The sequence below is a fragment of the Pseudorca crassidens genome, chromosome 3 (assembly GCF_039906515.1).
Source record: "Pseudorca crassidens isolate mPseCra1 chromosome 3, mPseCra1.hap1, whole genome shotgun sequence".
Taxonomy (NCBI): Eukaryota; Metazoa; Chordata; class Mammalia; order Artiodactyla; family Delphinidae; genus Pseudorca; species Pseudorca crassidens.
The window spans coordinates 122,539,621-122,559,869 of NC_090298.1; the positions used below are offsets into that span (position 1 = coordinate 122,539,621).

General features: G+C 40.6%; 2 protein-coding genes across 2 annotated transcripts in view; one reads left to right on the top strand and one right to left on the bottom strand.

The window, feature by feature from the left end:
- The window catches only part of SH3RF2 (SH3 domain containing ring finger 2), a 143,275-nt gene extending 132,938 nt beyond the window's left edge, over positions 1-10,337 (top strand). Inside the window, exon 11 of the mRNA XM_067732143.1 lies at positions 5,828-10,337. The gene's annotated coding sequence lies outside the window, so the exon portion shown is untranslated. The remainder of the gene's footprint in view (positions 1-5,827) is intronic.
- Positions 10,338-11,353: 1,016 nt separating this feature from the next.
- PLAC8L1 (PLAC8 like 1) overlaps positions 11,354-20,249 on the bottom strand; it is a 33,817-nt gene continuing 24,921 nt past the window's right edge. The window contains exons 2-3 of the mRNA XM_067732145.1: positions 12,952-13,088; positions 11,354-11,614 (exon numbers count right to left, since the gene is read on the bottom strand). Of these exons, the coding sequence (XP_067588246.1) occupies positions 11,474-11,614; positions 12,952-13,088 (278 nt within the window). The 3' untranslated portion in view covers positions 11,354-11,473. The remainder of the gene's footprint in view (positions 11,615-12,951; positions 13,089-20,249) is intronic.

Genomic DNA, 20,249 nt, shown 5'->3' on the forward strand with positions numbered 1-20,249 from the left:
TCAATAAATGGTAGCTATTACCCATAAGTGGGAATGGAGGCACAATTCAAAAACAGAGTACAAGAAAGAGCTAGGCTCAGAAGCAAGAGCAGGGAGTAATGAAGGAGTGTTTCAGCTGTCAGGAGAGCTCCACTGAGGCAAAACAGATTCTGAAAGATGGCAGCATGGAGAAATGAAGAGGAAACCACCTGGGCTCTGGAATCACATATCCCTGGGCTCAAATCCTGGCCCCACCACTTCTTGGCTGTCTGACCTTGGACCAAGTTAACTAACCTCTCTGAGACTTTCTTTACTCATCTGAGGAGTGAAAACAATAATCAACACTTCACAGAGTCATTGGGAAGATTAAGTAAGACAGATAGGCCAGATGCTGGCGTGCAGAAGGGACCCTAGCAGTGAATTCTGCAGTCATGACAAAGGCAGGTGATCAGGAGAAATGCTAAAATAAGAACAGAATCTTCTTACTACCATTCATTACACGTCTGCTAAATGCCAGGGACTGAGCTAACCCCTTAGAGGGTCATTTACAGGGTGGTTAAAAGCACATTGAGTCAGGTGACCGGGATTCAAATCCAGGCTCTGCGTTTCCTCCCTGTGTGATCACGGGGAAGTCATTTAATCTTCCCAAACTTTAGTCCCCTTGCTTGTAAAATGCAGGTTCTAACTGTGCTTTCCTTGAGTGGTTTGGTGGGGATTAAAAGAGATAATGGGCATGAGGTCATTAGCACAGTGCCCAGCTCTTAGAAAATGCTCTGTGACGTTAGCTATCTTGACTGTTTACATGCCTTTTCTCATTTAACATTCACAACAATCCCATGAGTTGGGTGTTATTGTCCCCTATTTATGGATCAAACAGAGCTGAGGCTCTGAGGATAAATCACTTGTCTAAGGTCACAGAAAGGAAGCAGTGGGGCTGGCTCTGTAAGACTAGAAATCTCAGCTTCTTTGTTCTCTTCACTTTTCAGATCAGCTGGTCAGTGGCACCAGGGTTGAGGAAATATGACAGTTATTTTTAAATGTATCTCATGCCATAACCCTCATCAGTCTTTTGTCTTCTGGTTGTCCCTATCACCTCACCTCCTCATCTGTTGAAGGTTTGAGGTTTAAGGTCATCTGTGACCCCGAATGCAGCCGGTGGGCACCTTGGTGCTGCCCCTCTGGGCACTCACTTGCAGCTTCACAAGGTTGACAAGGTTTATGAAATGTCCATTCTGATTTGCAAATAGGTCTGACATGGACATGCTTCCAGCTGGCTGGTGATTTCGATAACAACCCCTCCTCCTCGGTGCTAATTAACAGAAATTAAATGTCCCTGGCACACTTTGTAATTCAGAAAATGCATGTGCTGATTAGTTAATCCCCAGCTGGACACGCCATTATGACCAAGGGGCTCCAGGCCAAAGTCCTAGCTCTCACTCCATCTCCATTTAAAGTCACAGAATGTTTTCTTCCTGGGTAGAAATCAGTGTCACCTCATTCATTTATTCATTCATTTTCATTCAACAAATACTGATTGAGCATCTATGTGTGTGAGGTTTTGCCCCATACAGTTGGGATACAGCAGTGAACAAAGCAAGTAATGTTCCTGCCTTCATGAACGGGAGTAAATGGTAAACCATTAAACACACAGGATTGTTTCTATATGACAGATGTTATGAAGGAAACAAAGAGGGGGGACGGAGAATGGCTGGGGGGGTATGCACTACATTGGGTAGGGTGGCCAGGAAAGGATTCTCCAAGGAGGTGAGATTTCAACTGAGATTTGAAGACTGAGAAGGAATCGGACATGCAGCATAGTGAGATAAAGAGGAACAAGCTCAAAGTGTCAAGGAAATTCATTCATCAAACATTTTTGATCATACATTCAATATGTGTTGAATGAACAATTGGAGAATAAATGAATCCTCTTTTTCCTGACAAGAAGGACCTTCACAGGAAAGATGAACTTATGGGCGATGCCACAAGCTTAGAGGCAAGTTACTTCCATTTTCTCCAGCCCTGTTTCACCTCTCAAACAAGGGGCTTGGCTCAGGCACTAGCATTCCAAGACTGCAGGATCTTAAGTACTCACCTTCCAAAGGGACTGGCCCTCACAGCTCTTTAAAGCCATGATTCTGCAGCAAGCAAAAAGCAATGTCATTTTTCTAAGCAGTCAAAATGGTTGTTTCGAATTATGTAGACAAGGCATAAAACGTCATCTGCTTTGTTATCATTAGGATATATGTATTGAATTCCCACGCCCACTTACTCATTCCAAGAATATTATTATTAGTTGCGAGTCTCCCTCTCCCCTTCCCTCCCTCCCTCCCTCTTCCTCCCCACCCCCCATCTCCTTCACTCTCTTCCGCTCACCTTTCTCTGGCCTAGCAGTGGAAAGCCCAGGCTATAGAATCAGAACACCCATTGTATCTCAAGTGTGACTCACTGTGTGACTTTGAGCAAGTCACTTCACCTCTCTGAGTCTCAATTTTCTCATCTGTATAATAGGAAGAATAATAGAGGCCCTCTCATGACAATCATATAAAGTAAATACTGAGCTATTGTTATCCTCATTTTGTGGATTAGGATGTAAAATTTTAAGAACTCTATTCAGGTTTTTAAGGCAAAAGAGACTCCAGTAATGAGTGTGACCACGAGCCGGTTTAATGATCTGTATCCACCACCTGTAGGGTTTTCCATTCTTTGAGATAATCAAGAACCAGGGACATAATAAATAGCCTTGAAGAGGTCTCCTAATTTATAGTAATACTTTTGAGCCAACAATGATAGACAGACCCCCTGCCTTGTGCCAGACACTTTTATGTGCTTTACTTATATTGACTGATTTTAAAATCTCACTACAACCATACAAAGTAAATACTATTACTATGCCCATTTTACAGGTAAAGAAACTAAGACCTAGAGAGATTAAATAGTTTCCATGGGGTCATACAGTTGGGACTTGGCGGAGTTTGGGAATAAACCCAGGCAATCGGACCCCAGTGGATGCTGCTAGCTGCTTGCCACCTCATTTAAGATGAGACACAAAAGCTTTCCTGCAGACATCAGGGTTTTCTACTTCAAGCAGACCTGTCCCCTGAGTGCTCAATAAGCAAATCATTATTACCTGCCTAATCCTAAAACCCCTGGCCTGTAGACACAGGACTGATAAGAGCTGCTACCCAGTACTGTACAACGCCAGCCATAGGTAAATTCACCCCTCCTGCCACTGATGGGATTTTTGAGTGTCCATTAAAATGTCAGTGGATCTTAGAGTTGAAGTTTTTTCTACATCATTTAGCACAACCTGGAAGATCAGATTCATGTGGCAGCTGGCCTTCCCTTGGCAGTTACTTCCTTATTACTTCCCTGTCCCTGCACTCACCCTCAGAAATGCTACATCACAACAAAGGTAGTTAAAGAGCTAACAAACCACCACTACTCCCTTGAGATCCAGAAGCAGTTGTCTCAAATCACCTTGCCTCCAGTCTCGGAGGGATATGCCCCCAGCTGCTGATGCCAGGCCTGATGTGCAGATCAAAGCAGCCATTTCCAGGCCCCCTGTGGTAGCAACGGGTTGACCCATCTCCAGAGGCAGGTGCCCAGCATCAGTGCCGGTACCCACTTAGGCACAGGGAGGAGAAGCAGACTATGTCTAACACAGGTGTCTTCCCTTTTTAGGGATAAAAGTTGTGAATAGCAGGCTGAAACTCCGGCCCATGTTTGGGGGTGTACGATGGAGACAGCATAACTCCAAATCCTGCATAACTTATTGTCATGATGGGACGCAGAATGCGTCCTCATAATCACAGGCTTTCTATTCATTCCTGCTTCTCGCGTTGAATAGGAAGCAGCCACCTGGAGCCTCCAATGGCTCTTACTTGCTGTTATTCTGAGTGGAGCACGTAAGTCCTGTCTTGCATGGGCAGGCCCTGAGAGCGCAGAGAAGCTCAGTTGTTAGCCCAGATGTGGCTGCCTGCTTGAAAGCTCAGGCTCCTTCTGTATACTTAGCCTCTGTAGCCACAATTCATGCTTCTGCCTTTGGAGAGTGGGTTTTGATCAGACTCCCAAAACCGATACTTCCCATAAACTTTGCTTGCAAGATCCAGCTGTCCTGTGCCACCCCGCAAAGAATGAACCTGTCTGTGATCATCACTAAAATTTCCCCAAAGACAAAACTGGCCTGTTAAATCAGCAGGAGTCGTTGGATAGAGAAGGACTCAGGCTCCAAATGAAAGACATTGGGCAGGAGATAGAAAACTCCCTCTCCTACTTATTTCCTGTTTTACTGGGTTTTCATGGGAATTCACTTGTGGACAAACTCCGAGCCTGGGTCTTTTAGAAAGCAAATCTTTTTAAATGTTATTGGACCAATTTCCCATCATCCTTTTAGCTTTCTCCTGTCCCCCTTCAGCATGGTCAGTTGGGACTTCATTTGCACTCAGAAGGGCCAAGAGCCAAGCACTGGCAGCAAAGTCACAGAGAGCAGCCGGCTCCTGTGATGCCCATCCAAACCGCCTGCCCTCACCTGGACAAGGGGCAGCTGGAAGTGTTGGCTGCACTTCCTTCCGAGCATCCTCAGCCTCGGGAAGAGAAGAGGCACCAGGGGCTAGGCAGGAAGGGGAGGACATTGGCTACATGTGTGGGGATGACAGGAATGCAGGTTGGGTTTGGAAATCAAAAATAAAATATTTGAGGCTTTGGAGAAATTCTGGGGGCTCGTGAATTTTAACTTTATTTTTTAAATAATTTCAGACTTCTGGAAATGTTGCTAAAATAGTACAAGGAATTCCTGTATACCCTTCAGGACTAGGTTCCCTAGATATTAACATTTTACTATGTTTGTTTTGATCCTCTCTTTTATATATGTAGGTACATATATATTAATTAATTATTAAATTAAAATTTAATATAAATTATATATATAATTTTTCTGAACCGTTTGGAAGTAAGCTAAAAATCAAGTGCCTGTTTTCCCCTAAACATTTCAGTGTGTATTTCCTAAAAACAAGGGTGTTACATAATCACAATGCAATTACCAAAATCAGGAAATTAACACTGATATAGCACTATTAACTACAGATCTTGTCCAATTGTCCCATTCTTTTCCTTTACGGAGAAAACAGATTTTGATGTCTTGTCTAAGATCCCATCTAGGACCACATATTGCATTTGTCATATCTCTTTAGTTTCTTTTAATCTGGAACAGTTCCTCAAGATTCATTGTCTTCCGTGATCCTGACATTTCAAAGAATATAGGCCATTTATTTTATAGAATGTCTCTCAATTAGGCTTTGTCTGACATTTCTTAATCAATAGATTCAGATTATTCATTTTGGGCAGTAATGGATGATAATCCTTACAAATAATCAAATAGGAATCCCTGAGTCCATACTATATAAAGAAATGAGGGAGAAGGAAAAGCTCTTCCTTACAGTACAGGGCCAACTAAAAATTGTAGAAGGAATGATGGAATTTTTTAAAATCCCAGTTTGACAACCACTGCAGTAACAACTGGTTCGAGCAAAAGTCATCTATGGATTAAAACTAGTGTATCAGAGTATCTCCTCAAAAGATACTTATTAATCACAAATGGGAAAATAACAATTTTATAGTGAAGAAAGCTGGTAGACAACCACCTTAACCAAAAGATCAAAGTTAGCATCTCCAGTAATGGGGAAGTAGATAGTGTGTACCTCCCGATATGACGAACGGAGGACACGACATCTCTTTTGTGAAACGGAAAGACAAATTCCTGCCCAAAAGACTTAAGAATTTTAAAGAACTACAGTTCTAACCAGGCTGCATTCACACACAATAGATTCTAAAATCCTTTTCACCTTCACAGACCCCGCCTTGGAGATCTTCCCAGGAGGAGCTAGCAATAACCGGTTACTGAAGAGAGCAAATCGTCTGCTTGAATGGAAACCGCTCGGTACAGAGCTGTGGACCATGTGATACTCCTTGGACATCAGGGATGGTACAGGAATACCAGTAGGCTGGCCTCCAAGACAGCAGGGTAATAGGAGAAAAAGCAAATGTGTCTTCCCACAGTATCAATGGGTCACGGGCCAGGTTGGAGAAAAGCACGTGAGTCATGTGCCGCTACACGTTACACCAGACTCCTGGCCCTCCTGTTATTCTGTTCTGCTGTCAAAGCCAAACTTTGTCTTGCCAATTTCTCACACCTTGGCACCTAACTGACAAATGAAAAGACCGAACATCAAATGCCTCCCGACACTGTGTCTGGCCTATTGCTCCAGCTCAGATTTAGAGCAGTACAGGGGATGGCATGATATTCTCCTCTCAGATGTTCAAGCCAGAGAGGCTAGTGCTTCTTCACAATGTCCCCAGCCTTCACTCCCTCCCCTGACTGTGCCTCCTGCATCACGCCACCACATCCACATTCTTTTCCATTCCAATTCCGTTCTGTCTTTCCACCCTGATACTTTCTGATCCAGAGGGTTCTTGTTAGAATATACCAATCAAGGAAATAAGGACTTAGTACATAAATAATCTCAGACAAGAAACGTGCATGATGTTATAAGGGAGATGCCACAGACTGCAGTGCTATTTCAAGTCTAAAGATATAAAAATCAGTTATAACCATGCAGGCTTTTTTGTTCAGAAATAAGTCATCTTAAAGAAGTCAAAAGAAGATATTCTACCCCTATTTTTTCAAAAAACTATAATTTAAAATATAAATTTTAAATTATCTGTGCTAACCTGAGAGAGAGATTGTACAGATAAATGAAACGCACAAATACCCCCAGACTCTTTGAGCCACGTGTTTTCATCTTCTCCCCCGTCTTAAGACATCAGTAAGAGTTTCATTTCTAAAAGCACATGCCACCTTGATTACCAAAGACGATGACAGGAACGCAGCATGATTTGGATGTGTATTGATAGATGGTTTTGAAGTTCAGTATCATAATTTTGCACTGAAGCATCCCCCGTCTTTCATCCAGTCCTGCTGGTAAGGAGCCAAGCCAAACCATGAGCTGAGTAAGGACTGTATTTTGTGGTTACAGAAATGTTTTCCTCTGTGTGAAGCTGTCACTTGCAGGGCTCAAACTGGCACCTGTGTCTTAATGGGATGACTAACTTAATGGACTTCTTAATCATAGCCTTCTCTTGGTTAACCCCAGGGGAAGGTGATAATAGGCAACAAGAAGCCCCACAGCATTGGCTTTATCTGCCAAGAGGTCGGTGAGAAGCAAGAGGTATGATGAGACCACAGAAAGGCCAATGCAGTGACAACGTCTCCTTCTTACATGTGGTCCATGATGGTACTGCCAATTGTCGGTCATCTCTTTTCTCTGAACTACTGTGACTAAATGTTGGTTCCATTTCCTCTGGAATGAATTCGGGTTTGGCTGGCTCCTCAGAAGCAATGAATAGAGAGATGCTGCCTTCAGATTCTTGTTACAATCATGAGGCCTTACAACCCACCTATAGGTAGGTTTCAAAGACTTCACTTGCCAGGGCAAAGTCATAGAGTGTCAGAGTTGGAAGGAATTTTAGTTTTATAGGTGATATACAGAAAGGTTAAGTATAGGCAAACTGTCCCCACAAAAGCAAGTTGTATAAGCTGGGTGGGGATGGGGGAACAATACAACTTTTAACGCCCAGAAACCATTAGACCACATTGGCTAATTATAGCTTTGTCCCCAAGGCCCTCTCGCTCAGACTTTCTTCTTCTTAGACTGGCTTCCCCCTCTCACATTTAGAATAACAGGAAACCACCACTCCTAATTTTTACACTTGCTGTTTTTTCTTCTCTGGGAACTTTCCATGTCTTATAGTATCATGGAGGGTTTTATGAAGATTTCAATTTCCTTTGAAACTGCTTAGCCAAATAAACAAAATATTTTTTTTCTAAAGCACAAAATGAAGACTATGATTTGTTCCCACCCAAACTCAGAGGCATAAGAAAAGCTCCCCCATTTGCTAAAGTTTTCATCTCCAGACTGTGAGCTCCAGCACATATATTCCAAATTGTCGTGGGTCAAAAAGTGCTGGAGGTGGTGGGAATGCAGCCAAGGACGAAGTAGAATGATTAGAATGAGGTCAGCCCAGAAATGCACCAGAGAATAGTCTGCTAACCATGAAGTCTGAGTTTCATCTTCTGGAATTGTTGCTTCTTATTACTGCATGCTGGGTCAGGGGGAGAGGGTGTTGTTTAGGGGGAAAAAGGAGGAAAGAGAAAATGAAAGAGGAGAAAACTTCACTCCTCCATGGGAATATCAGCAGAAAATCTATAGACTCTTGTGTCTCTGTTTCTTTTTTCAGTACAATATTTTTAATAGACCAAAAGACAATCTTTATGATGTAATAGGTATGTGAATAATGTTTATAAAAAGGGTATATATAACATGTTAGTCATTATCAACTACTGTACAAATAAACCTTAGATATGTAAAATATATAAACATATAAAAATTATTTTATAGGGCAGTGGACACTTTTCATATCTTCGTTCCAAAAAATAGAGAGTTCCAGGGCTGGCATCTTATTCTTCATTAGTATATTGCACTGTAAAGCCAAAAGGTTTGGTGGGGTTTCATTTGTTCGCTTTCTGGTTTTGTAATTTATAATAATCTGAATGGATTACTCTGAAATGTCTGTTGCATATGTGTTGGTATTGTTTGCCCACACGGAGTCATCAGAGATCCGTCCCACATTTTGCATCCTGGAAAATCAAAAGGAACTTTCTAGTGCGAAGAAAAACACAGAGAAGCCTCCACTGTTGGGTAACTCAAATTTGTACCTCTAACAGCTTCTTGTAAGTCTGAGGAAATGGGAAGTTTAAGATCAAATTTGTTGTCTCTCACTTAAGCACTGGGCGTTGGATAACTTTTCTGCTGGGAAGCAAGTACATATTTTTGTTAAGTTCTTTCTTCATGGACTTGACATGTTCTAGGGGAAACTAGAAGTCATGGCCCTGAGCCACCTTTCTTCAGGACTACTCTCCACCATCCGTTTTCAAAGAACCATCCACATATTAATTCTCTGATGTTCCATGATTCATTGGCAGACTCAATGCTTTCAGAGCCCAGAGTTTTATTTGTTTGGATTTGTGGCTCTAAAGAAGTGTTAAGTTTGCTCTACCACCGAGACTGATCAGAAGAAGCAAAGGGGAAAAGGGAGCTCCCTTGCTGGAGAGGTTCGCTTGCACCTCTGACCACCTCTGACCACAGCCAAGAGAAGCACTGGGCTAGTAGCCGGTGTGTGAAATGCCATCTACTCTTCACACAGTGAGGGGTCATCGTGTGACAGTGGAGAGGTCACCCAAGTCTCTTTTGCCAAAAATGCATATTGTTCCCAGCTGTAAGCTTGTGAAGCACAATATGTGTTTTTGCATGAAACAATAAAAGAGGTTTATTTTCACTTAATAGACCCGTCCCTCAGGCCTGGTGTTTTCAGTAGCTGGCTTGGAGCAGGGAGTACTTTATCATGTATTAAACGCCAACATTGCGCATTTTATTGTTCCCAAAGAGCTTTGGCCCCTGGCAGCTGCCCTGGACATCCAAAAGGAGGGCTGAGAGGAGTCCTTCGTCAGACAGGAATTGCTTAGTTTCAGTGAGGATGGCTGAGCGCAGGGGTGAGTGACACTTCCCCTCAACACTCACCAGGCTGAGTTCGCCTCCCTAGAGCAAACTCCGGTTTGTGCAACCACGAGGGCCCAAGAAGGCCTCTTAGCCAGAAACTTTCTCTGCTTACTTAGTGCAGGAGTTAGTAGCACAGCCTCAATAGCCTGACTGCCTGTCACTTACCAGCTGTGTGGCCTTGGGCAAGTTACTTAACCTCTCTGTGACTCAGGTTCTTGTCTGGAAAATGGAGCTGTAATACCTCCTTCCTGAGGGATGTTAAGGATGAAATGTCTTAAAACAAGTAGAGTGCTTTGAACAGTGCCTGGCAATACAAGCACTCAATACAATTCATGTTTTACCGCCTTCATAATGTTTGCTCTATCCACCAACCAATTATATTATTATTTACCTAATGTTCTTCTTTTAATTAACTCAATTTTAACCTAAAACTTGATAGAAAACTTTATATCCCAACTGTAAATGGAAAATTATATCATTTGCAGCAAATATAAGGTAACAGTAAATAGTAATAATAGCTGATATTTACCAAGTCCTTGCTCCTTCCCAGTCATTGTGCTAAGTGTCTTGACTTGTTAAAATACTCACAACCCTATGAGGACAGTACTGTCATTTTACAGAGGAGGAAACTAAGGTACTAACAGATTAGCAAATTTTCCTGTAGTTACACAATTAGTAAATGAAGGAGGCAGTCCAGCTTCAGACCCCAAGCTCCTCAGCATTGCTCTGTGCTGCCATGTTAACAAGTATTCTATTCCCATGGTAGATGGTTGGTGAATTAGTTTCCTAGGACTGCTGTGGTAACAAAGTACCACAAACTGGGTGGCTTAAAACAACAGAAACTTATTCTCTCACAGTTCTGTAGGCCAGAAGTCCAAAGTCAAGATGCTGGCAGGGTAGTGCTCCCTCCAAAACCTCTAGGAGAGGATCTTCCCTTGCCTCTTGCAGCTTCAGGTAGCCCCGGCATTCCTTGGTTTGTGGCAGCATCACCCCAATCTCTGCCTCCATCTTCACATGGCTGTCTTCCCTCTGTGTGTCTACCTCTGTGTCTCTTCTCCTCTTCTTGTAAGGACAGCAGTCATGTTGGATTAGGGCCCACCCTAATGACTTCATCTTAATTACATCTGCAAGACTATTTCCAAATAAGGTCACATTCACATATATGAGGAATTAGGATTTCAGTAGCTCTTTTGTGGGAAGGGGTTGGGGGGGCATAGTTCAACCTGTAACAGTGGCCCACCTATGGCTTTGAATTTGGGGCTGAAATTTTACAAATGCTGGAGAACTGTTCATGATCAGCAACAAGCTGAGACTTTCTCCTTTATGCCAGTCAGGACTGAAGGAGTCAGGACAAGGGAAGGACAATGCTCCTGCATTACAGTGATATTTAGGGCCCAGTCCAGGTGCTAACTGATTCACTTTGCTGTACACCTGAAACTAACCCAACATTGTAAATCAACTATAATCCAATAAAAGTTTTTAAAAATAATAAAAAAATAAAATAAACCGTCTTCTGCCCCATCATTGGTACTTTGGGAAAAGAGGCTTAGCTTAGCCATATAATAGTTCCTCCAGCTTCCCAGACATCTCTTGTGAAAGGGGAAGATGGGGGAAAATGCAGCCTTCCAAAACTCCAGGCAGGGTGACGGAGGGTAAAAAACTCACCTCTCGAATCTGCCTAATATGGCTGGGCTGGGATAGCAAATTCAGACAAATAACAGAGTCTTCATCGGGGGTACGTGTAAAGAAAGGACAACAGTAAAGACAGTAGTGGGAAATCATTTATTTTCATACTATTTCAGTGAAACCTTAAGAACAATCTCTCTACTAAGAGGGATTTGAGAGAAGGGTGCGGGGAAGTGAGGAGGAGATTTCTTGCTCTGTCAGATAAGATTTTCATTATTCGAAGGGGCCGCATAGATTTCGTAGAGTTGGGAGGTCCTCATCTTGAGTTCCCGGGCCACCTGGCAGATGGAAAAAGGCCAGCAGCAGTGCACTGCGAGCCAGTCCTCGCACAGCGTGCCCTAGGGGAGACCGGGTCTCTGTTCTGGCTCAATCGCACAGGTTCAGTTCCCTTTCCCAGGAACCTCCGCAGTATTACCTCATGGCCCATCCCACCCACTGCCCCCAAGATCCGACACCATCCTGAAGTCATCGCCCAGGGACACAACTCCACCACGTTACCCAAGTGCCAAGCAGCTCGACTGCTAATCGATCCTTGCAATTCAGAGACCTGCCCTCAAGACTTCATACCTGAAACCACTGTCTCACTGACAGAAAATTCTCTGTCAACATCTTTTTATTTCCTCTTAGAACTTAATGTTTATAATTATTTTATTTACTTTTTTGGAGTAATAAATGCACATGGTCCAAAATTCCCACAGTAAGAAGGAATAGGAAGTAAAAAGTAAATCCCCCCCTTCTACAGCTCTCACCAGCCACCCAGTTACCTGTCAGGGGGCTACCATTGTTGGTAGTTCTTATATACACTTCCAGATAAATTCTATGTCTAGGCAAATATATAGATACATACAGATATACACACATTACATTTTACCTACATATATATATTCTTTTTAAGTAAATTGTTACATACTTATACACCTTACTCTTTTGTTCACTTAAAAATATACCTTAGGGATCATTTCACATGAATATATAAAAAGATGCCTTTAACTAATGAGAACCTACTGTACAGCAGAGGGAACTCTACTCAGTGCTCTGTGGTGACCTAAATGGGAAGGAAATCCAAAAAAGAGGGGATACATGTATATGTGTGGCTGATTGACTTTGCTGTACAGCAGAAACTGTCACAGCAGTGTAAAGCAACTATACTCCAATAAAAAAACAAATAAAATAAAAAGATGCCTTTTTATCTGTCCACATCTTAGTAGGCATGACATGTCTGTCCTCAATCTCTCATTGTACCTCAGTCTCAGCTGCACTGGAAATTGGCTCTTTGAAGTGTCCCCAGGGAACCCCCAAAGTGAATTCTGTATATGCTGATGGGCTACATTTTAAGTGAGATTATCCCAAGTGTATCCTCCAAATTTGGTGCACTTCTACCTATCATCTTCTCTGGATGTAATAAGAGACAGAGAAACAGAAGTGGTCAACGATCTACATTATAATAGGTCCCCCTTGGCAATACCCTTCACAATGTGGCATTTTCGTTAATATATATCCTAGTAACAAATAAAATCAGAAATTTCTTCCCTTTCCTTTCTCAAAGTATTCCACTAAGTGTGGTGTTTTTAAGCATCCTCACCCACACCTCATTTTTTTAAAAAAATCACAGGTTTGAAAGGCATCCAGGTTCTCATACAGATCCAGCTTCACATATATATCCAAACACACTTACCCGTATTCTATGTCTCTCTCTGGTGCCAATTCTTAGTGCAAAGGTGGACCCAGGTAACAATGGCCAACAAAAACACTCTCCATACTGCCTGGCGATGTCACACTCAAGACACATGGGACAAATGAGACCACAGAAACCTGTCAATAACCACATAAAAGCAAGCTCAGGTTCTCAGTTGTGCTTAGAGCAACTTCACATCACAAAGAGCATTTATAGCCCTATGCCATCAATTTAATACTGCATTGTCCCCCTGCAATCAGGGACTGAGAATGAATAACCAATTTGCAAAACTCACTATATGAGAATTGCCATAACTGAGCCACACCAAAATTGTCTTCTTTTGTTAAACACTGGCAAAGCTGAACCTGCTACAATTCTGATAACGTTCACTACAGTAACTGTTTTTTCTGTCAAGAGAAAAGCATTAGATAATTTTTTATAGTTGAAACATAACTGTTGCTTCTCTTATGTTCATCTATCTAATTTCAATATTTAAAATAGACACAGTATAGATACTTTTGAACAGCAGGCGTCTTCTTCTATAAATGTGATTGAAAGCTCTTATATGGTACACTGATTCTGCCTGCTATTCTTATAAGGACTTTATTCTATTTCTCAGGCCAGAAGGTTTCTCTAATGTTTGCAGTTGCATGGAGCCACTGACATCTGCCAGTTTTAAACTGTAAACTAGTAGAGGCTTGGTTCCTTGAACATCAGCTGGAAACAGTTGGTCATTTATTCATTCATTCATCTTTAACTACTGATATTGTTTCCTACACATCCTGCATGAACCATTAACACAGAGGTTCTCTTTTAAATACGTTTTGGGTCACAGAACCTTTTGAGAATATGGTGATAGCTATGAACTTGCTCCTGAAGGGGAGAGAAAAATACATGAACACAGACATGCAAAATTGTGCATTCAGTTTCATGGGGTTCAAGGATCCATTGAAAACTATCACTGGACCACAGGTTAAGAACCCCCGGTAAATGATTAAGATGCTATATCATTGCAAAAGATGACAACCTTGACGAATACAAATAATTTGAACTATGAAAGAGCAAAAAAACTAACCATAACCTTTAAAAATGTATTCAATAAATGTTATTGAGGCATAATTTATAAACAAGAAAATGCACAAATCATAAATGTTCAGTTGGATGAGTTCTGACAATCATATTCACCCACGTAACCAAACAGAACACTGCCATCACCCCAGGGAGTTCCCGTGTGCCCCTTCCCAGACAATCCCAGTCCTCCCACCCCCACTCCAGACATATCACTATTCTGATTTCTATTCCCATAGATGAGTTTTACCTCGATTTGGACTTCGTATAAGTGGAATCATGTTTACTTTTGTATCTGACTTCTTTTGTTCAGCATCACGTTTCTTGAGATTCATCTATGTTGTTATGTATATCTGCAGTTTGTTCCTTTTATTGTTGAGTAGTATTACCAATGTATAAATGTTCTACAAATTGTCCACTCTCCCACTGTTTATTCCGTTTTTTGCTATTATGAATAAGCACTATGAACATTCATATACAAGTCTTTATGTGGACAAATATTTTCATTTCACTTGGGTGGATTCCTGGAAATGGAATTGCTAGGTCATGGGGTAGATTTATGTTTAATTTTACCAGAAATTTACAAAGAGTTCTCCAAAGTATTTGTACCATTTTACCCTCCCACCAGCAATGTATGAGAGTTTGTTGTTCCACATCCTCACCAACATTTGCTATTGTCAACCTTTTTTATTTTATCCATTCTAATGAGTGTGAAATGGTACTGTTCATAGCCTTCTAGTGCACCAGACACAAAGGCTCACATGCCATGTCACTAGCATACTAGAAGAATTCCTTGTCAAACACCTGTCTCTGTTGCCTCATCCCTCCCTCCCTCTTCAACAGTGAGGAGTGCAGAGTTCCACTCCCAAATTCAGTGACAAAGAAGCAGAAATCTAGGAATGCTGTTTTATCTTAGAACCTCCAAGGGATGTGCCTGGACTCTGGACTTCTCCAGTTTCATATAAGAGATGAGGTAGAACATGTGCATGGAGGGCATGAGGACTGGAGTGGGGAGGGAGACAAGGAGCAGCCTATCTGAGAAACAGAACATCTATTTCGTCAAGAGTCTTAAGAAAATCACGAAATCATGTATTATAGGCATCACTTGGCCCAAAGCAAACACTAAATTCATCCTTGATTAAGTCTGGGATGTTCTGTCCCACATTTTAAAAAAATCATTACTCCTAGCGAGATCAGCAGGTCCCACTCAGCACTGACAACTGGTATAAACAGGTCAGAGGACAGCAAATGGCCCACGAACGTGCAGTGAGTTCAGAGTGGTAATACTGTATGCAACCCTGAATTAGGGGACTTTGAAATCATGGCACATAAAAAATCAAAACTTATGCATGAATTACAAAATACTGTAGTGTATATCCCTGCAGATAAAAAATTAATCAAAAGTTGCATAATTATAAAGCTAGCAAGCTAAGTGAGTAATAAATTGTCTTTACCTAACTGCCTGAGCTGCACCACTTTAACTGGCAGAGAGAAATGCCCACCATCCTCAATAAGCATATTGTAAAGAAGTTGTTTTGTGCACTGAAACTCCTGTACCTTATTTTTATGACTCATATAACATATGCTGTTAATTTTATTTTTAAGCCTTTCCATTTGTATATCCAGGTTATCTAAGTGTTCATTATGAGGGAGTACTAGATACTGAGGAAACACACCCAAAATTCAATTACCTTGGGACAGAAGTCAGACATGATAAAAAAAAAAAAACACTATAAAAGCCAAAGTTTTATTATATAATAGATAATATTTATACAGATTTCACCATGTGCCAAGCCCTGCTAAAAGTACTTTGCATTTAGTAACTCATTTAATTCTCACAACAATCCTATAAAATTTACTATTATTAGGCCCATTTTACAGATGAGCAAACTAACGCCCAGAGGACTTAAACAATTTGCCCAAGTTCATACATTTGTTAAGAAGGGGCAGAAGTCACGTTTGAACTCAAGTAGTCTGGCTCCAAAGTCTTAACTACTACACATACCACATATGCCCAAATGTTCTCATGTTTTATGTATTTAATTAGTAAACAATTGTGGACTTGTGTGTTCTAAGACAGTGCCCTCACTACCACTGTTTGGTATTTATTCCTGTGGAGAGTCTGAAATCATGCAACTTCTTTAGGAAAGATCCTTGGGTCAGGTGTACCGAGATGGAGTGCTGTGGGATAAACACTGTGCTCAACAAGAGATGCACAAGGGTAGGATGATGGAATCCTTTGTCTTCAGGGGGCTCTAGGAGGAAATTTCGCTAAATAAATCACAGACCAAGGATAAGTATCCAGAACATACAAAGAATTCCTGAAAATCAATATATCAAGGATTAAACAGAAGAAGAAAATGAACACAAGACATGAACAGTTAAAGAACAAATACAAATGACCAAGAAAAAACATGAAAAGCTGCTCAATGTCGTTAGTAATCAGGCAATTGCACACTAAGACGATCAGAAACCATTTATTACCTATAAGAATGCCAAATTTTTCTAAGGTGTTTTTTATTTTTGAATTTTGTTTTATTTATTTTTTAATACAGCAGGTTCTTATTAGTCATCAATTTTATATACATCAGTGTATACATGTCAATCCCAATTGCCCAATTCATCCCACCACCACCACCGCCCCCCTGCCGCTAACCCGCCTCGGTGTCCGTAAGTTTGTTCTCTACATCTGTGTCTCAATTTCTGCCCTGCAAACCCGTTCATCTGTACAATTTTTCTAGGTTCCACATATATGTGTTAATATACGATATTTGTTTTTCTCTTTCTGACTTACTTCACTCTGTATGACAGTCTCTAGATCCATCCACATCTCAACAAATGACCCAATTTCGTTCCTTTTTATGGTTGAGTAATATTCCGTTGTATATATGTACCACATCTTCTTTATCCATTTGTCTGTCGATGGGCATTTAGGTTGCTTCCATGACCTGGCTATTGTAAATAGTGCTGCAATGAACATTGGGGTGCGTGTATCTCTTTGAATTATGGTTTTCTTTGGGTATATGCCCAGTAGTGGGATTGCTGGATCATATGGTAATTCTATTTTTAGTTTTTTAAGGAACCTCCATACTGTTCTCCATAGTGGTTGTATCAATTTACATTCCCACCAACAGTGCAAGAGGGTTCCCTTTTCTCCACACCCTATCCAGCATTTGTTGTTTGTAGATTTTCTGATGATGCCCATTCTAACCAGTGTGAGGTGATACCTCCTTGCAGTTTTGATTTGCATTTCTCTAATCATTGGTGATGTTGAGCAGCTTTTCATGTGCTTCTTGGCCATCTGTATGTCTTCTTTGGAGAAATGTCTATTTAGGTCTTCTGCCCATTTTTGGATTGGGTTCTTTTTGTTTTTTCCTGCGGTATCGGGCCTCTCACTGTTATGGCCTCTCCCGTTGCGGAGCACAGGCTCCGGACACACAGACTCAGCGGCCATTGCTCACGGGCCCAGACGCTCCATGGCATGTGGGATCTTCCCGGACTGGGGCACGAACCTGTGTCCCCTGCATCAGCAGGCAGACTCACAACCACTGCGCCACCAGGGAAGCCTGGGTTGTTTTTTTAATATTGAGCTGTGCGAGCTGCTTATAAATTTTGGAGATTAATCCTTTGTCCATTGATTCATTTGCAAATATTTTCTCCCATTCTGAGGGTTGTGTTTTCATCTTGTTTATGGTTTCCTTTGCTCTGCAAAAGCTTTGAAGTTTCATTAGGTCCCATTTGTTTATTTTTGTTTTTATTTCCATTACTCTAGGAGATGGATCAAAAAAGATCTTGCTGTGATTTATGTCAAAGAGCGTTCTGCCTATGTTTTCCTCTAAGAGTTTTATAGTGTCCAGCCTTACATTTAGGTCTCTAATCCATTTTGAATTTATTTTTGTGTATGGTGTTAGGGAGAGTTCTAATTTCATTCTTTTACATGTAGCTGTCCAGTTTTCCCAGCACCACTTATTGAAGAGATTGTCTTTTCTCCATTGTCTATCCTGGCCTCCTTTGTCATAGATTAGTTGACCACAGGTGCATGGGTTTATCTATGGGCTTTCTATCTTGTTACATTGATCTTTGTTTCTGTTTTTGTACCAGTACCATATTGTCTTGATTACTGTAGCTTTGTAATATGGTCTGAAGTCAGGGAGTCTGATTCCTCCAGCTCCGTTTATTTCCCTCAAGACTGCTTTGGCTATTTGGGGTCTTTTGTGTCTCCATACAAATTTTAAGATTTTTTGTTTTAGTTCCGTAAAAAATGTCATTGGTAATTTGATAGGGATTGCATTGAATCTGTAGATTGCTTTGGGTAGTATAGTCCTTTTCACAATGTTGATTCTTCCAATCCAAGAACATGGATTACCTCTCCATTTGTTGGTATCATCTTTAATTTCTTTCATCAGTGTCTTATAATTTTCTGCATACAGATCTATTGTCTCCCTAGGTAGGTTTATTCCTAGGTATTTTATTCTTTTTATTGCAATGGTAAATGGGAGAGTTTCCTTAATTTCTCTCTCAGATTTTTCATCATTAATGTATAGGAATGCAAGAGATTTACATGCATTAATTTTGTATCCTGCAACTTTACCAAATTCATTGATTAGCTCTAGTAGTTTTCTGGTGGCATCTTTAGGATTATCTATGTATAGTATCAAGTCACCTGCAAACAGTGACAATTTTACTTTTTCTTTTCCAATTTGTATTCCTTTTATTTCTTTTTCTTCTCTGATTGCTGTGGCTAGGAATGCCAAAACTATGTTGAATAACAGTGGTGAGAGTGGACATCCTTGTCTTGTTCCTGACCTTAGAGGAAATGCTTTCAGTTTTTCACCATTGAGAATGATGTTTTCTGTGGGTGTGTCATATATAGCTTTTATTATGTTGAGGTAGGTTCCCGCTATGCCCACGTTCTGGAGAGTTTTTATCATAAGTGGGTGTTAAACTTTGTCAAAAGCTTTTTCTGCATCTATTGAAATGAGCATATGGTTTTTCTTCTTCAGTTTCTTAATATGGTGTATCACATTGATTGATTTGCGCATATTGAAGAATCCTTGAATCCCTGGGATAAATCCCACTTGATCATGGTGTATGATCCTTTTAATGTGTTGCTGGATTCTGTTTGCTAGTATTTGGTGAGGATTTTTGCATCTATATTCATCAGTGATATTGGTCTGTAATTTTCTTTTTTTGTAGTATCTTTGTCTGGTTTTGATATCAGGGTGATGGTGGCCTCATAGAATGAGTTTGGGAGTGTTCCTTCCTCTGCAATTTTTTGGAAGAGTTTGAGAAGGATGGATATCAGCTCTTCGCTAAATGTTTGATAGAATTCACCTGTGAAGCCATCTGGTCCTGGACTTTTATTTGTTGGAAGATTTTTAATCACAGTTTCAATTTCATTACTTGTGATTGGTCTGTTCATATTTTCTATTTCTTCCTGGTTCAGTCTTTGAGGTTACACTTTCCAAAAAATTTGTCCATTTCTTCCAGGTTGTCCATTTGATTGGCATAGAGTTGCTTGTAGTAATCTCTTCGGATGCTTTGTATTTCTGCAGTGTCTGTTGTAACTTCTTTTTCATTTCTAATTTTATTGATTTGAGTCTTCTCCCTCTTTTTCTTGATGAGTCTGGCTAATGGTTTATCAATTTTGTTTATCTTCTCAAAGAACCAGCTTTTAGTTTTATTGATCGTTGCTATTGTTTTCTTTGTTTCTGTTTCATTTATTTCTGCTCTGATCTTTATGATTTCCTTCCTTCTGCTAACTTTGGGTTTTGTTTGTTCTTCTTTAGCTCCTTTAGGTGTAAGGTTAGATTGCTTATTTAAGATTTTTCTTGTTTCTTGAGGTAGGCTTGTATAGCTATAAACTTTCCGCTTAGAACTGCTTTTGCTGCATCCCATAGGTTTTGGATCATTGTGTTTTCATTGTCTTTTGTCTCTACGTATTTTTTGATTTCCTCTTTGGTTTCTTCAGGGATCTCTTGGTTATTTAGTAACATATTGTTTAGCCTACACGTGTTTGTGTTTTTTACATTTTTTCCCTGTAATTCATTTCTAATCTAATAGTGTTGTGGTCATAAAAGATGCTTGATATGATTTCAAATTTCTTAAATTTACTGAGGCTTGATTTGTGACCCAAGATGTGATCTATCCTGGAGAAAGTTCTGTGCACACTTGAGAAGAATGTGTAATCTGCTGTTTTTGGATGGAATGTCCTATAAATATAAATTAAA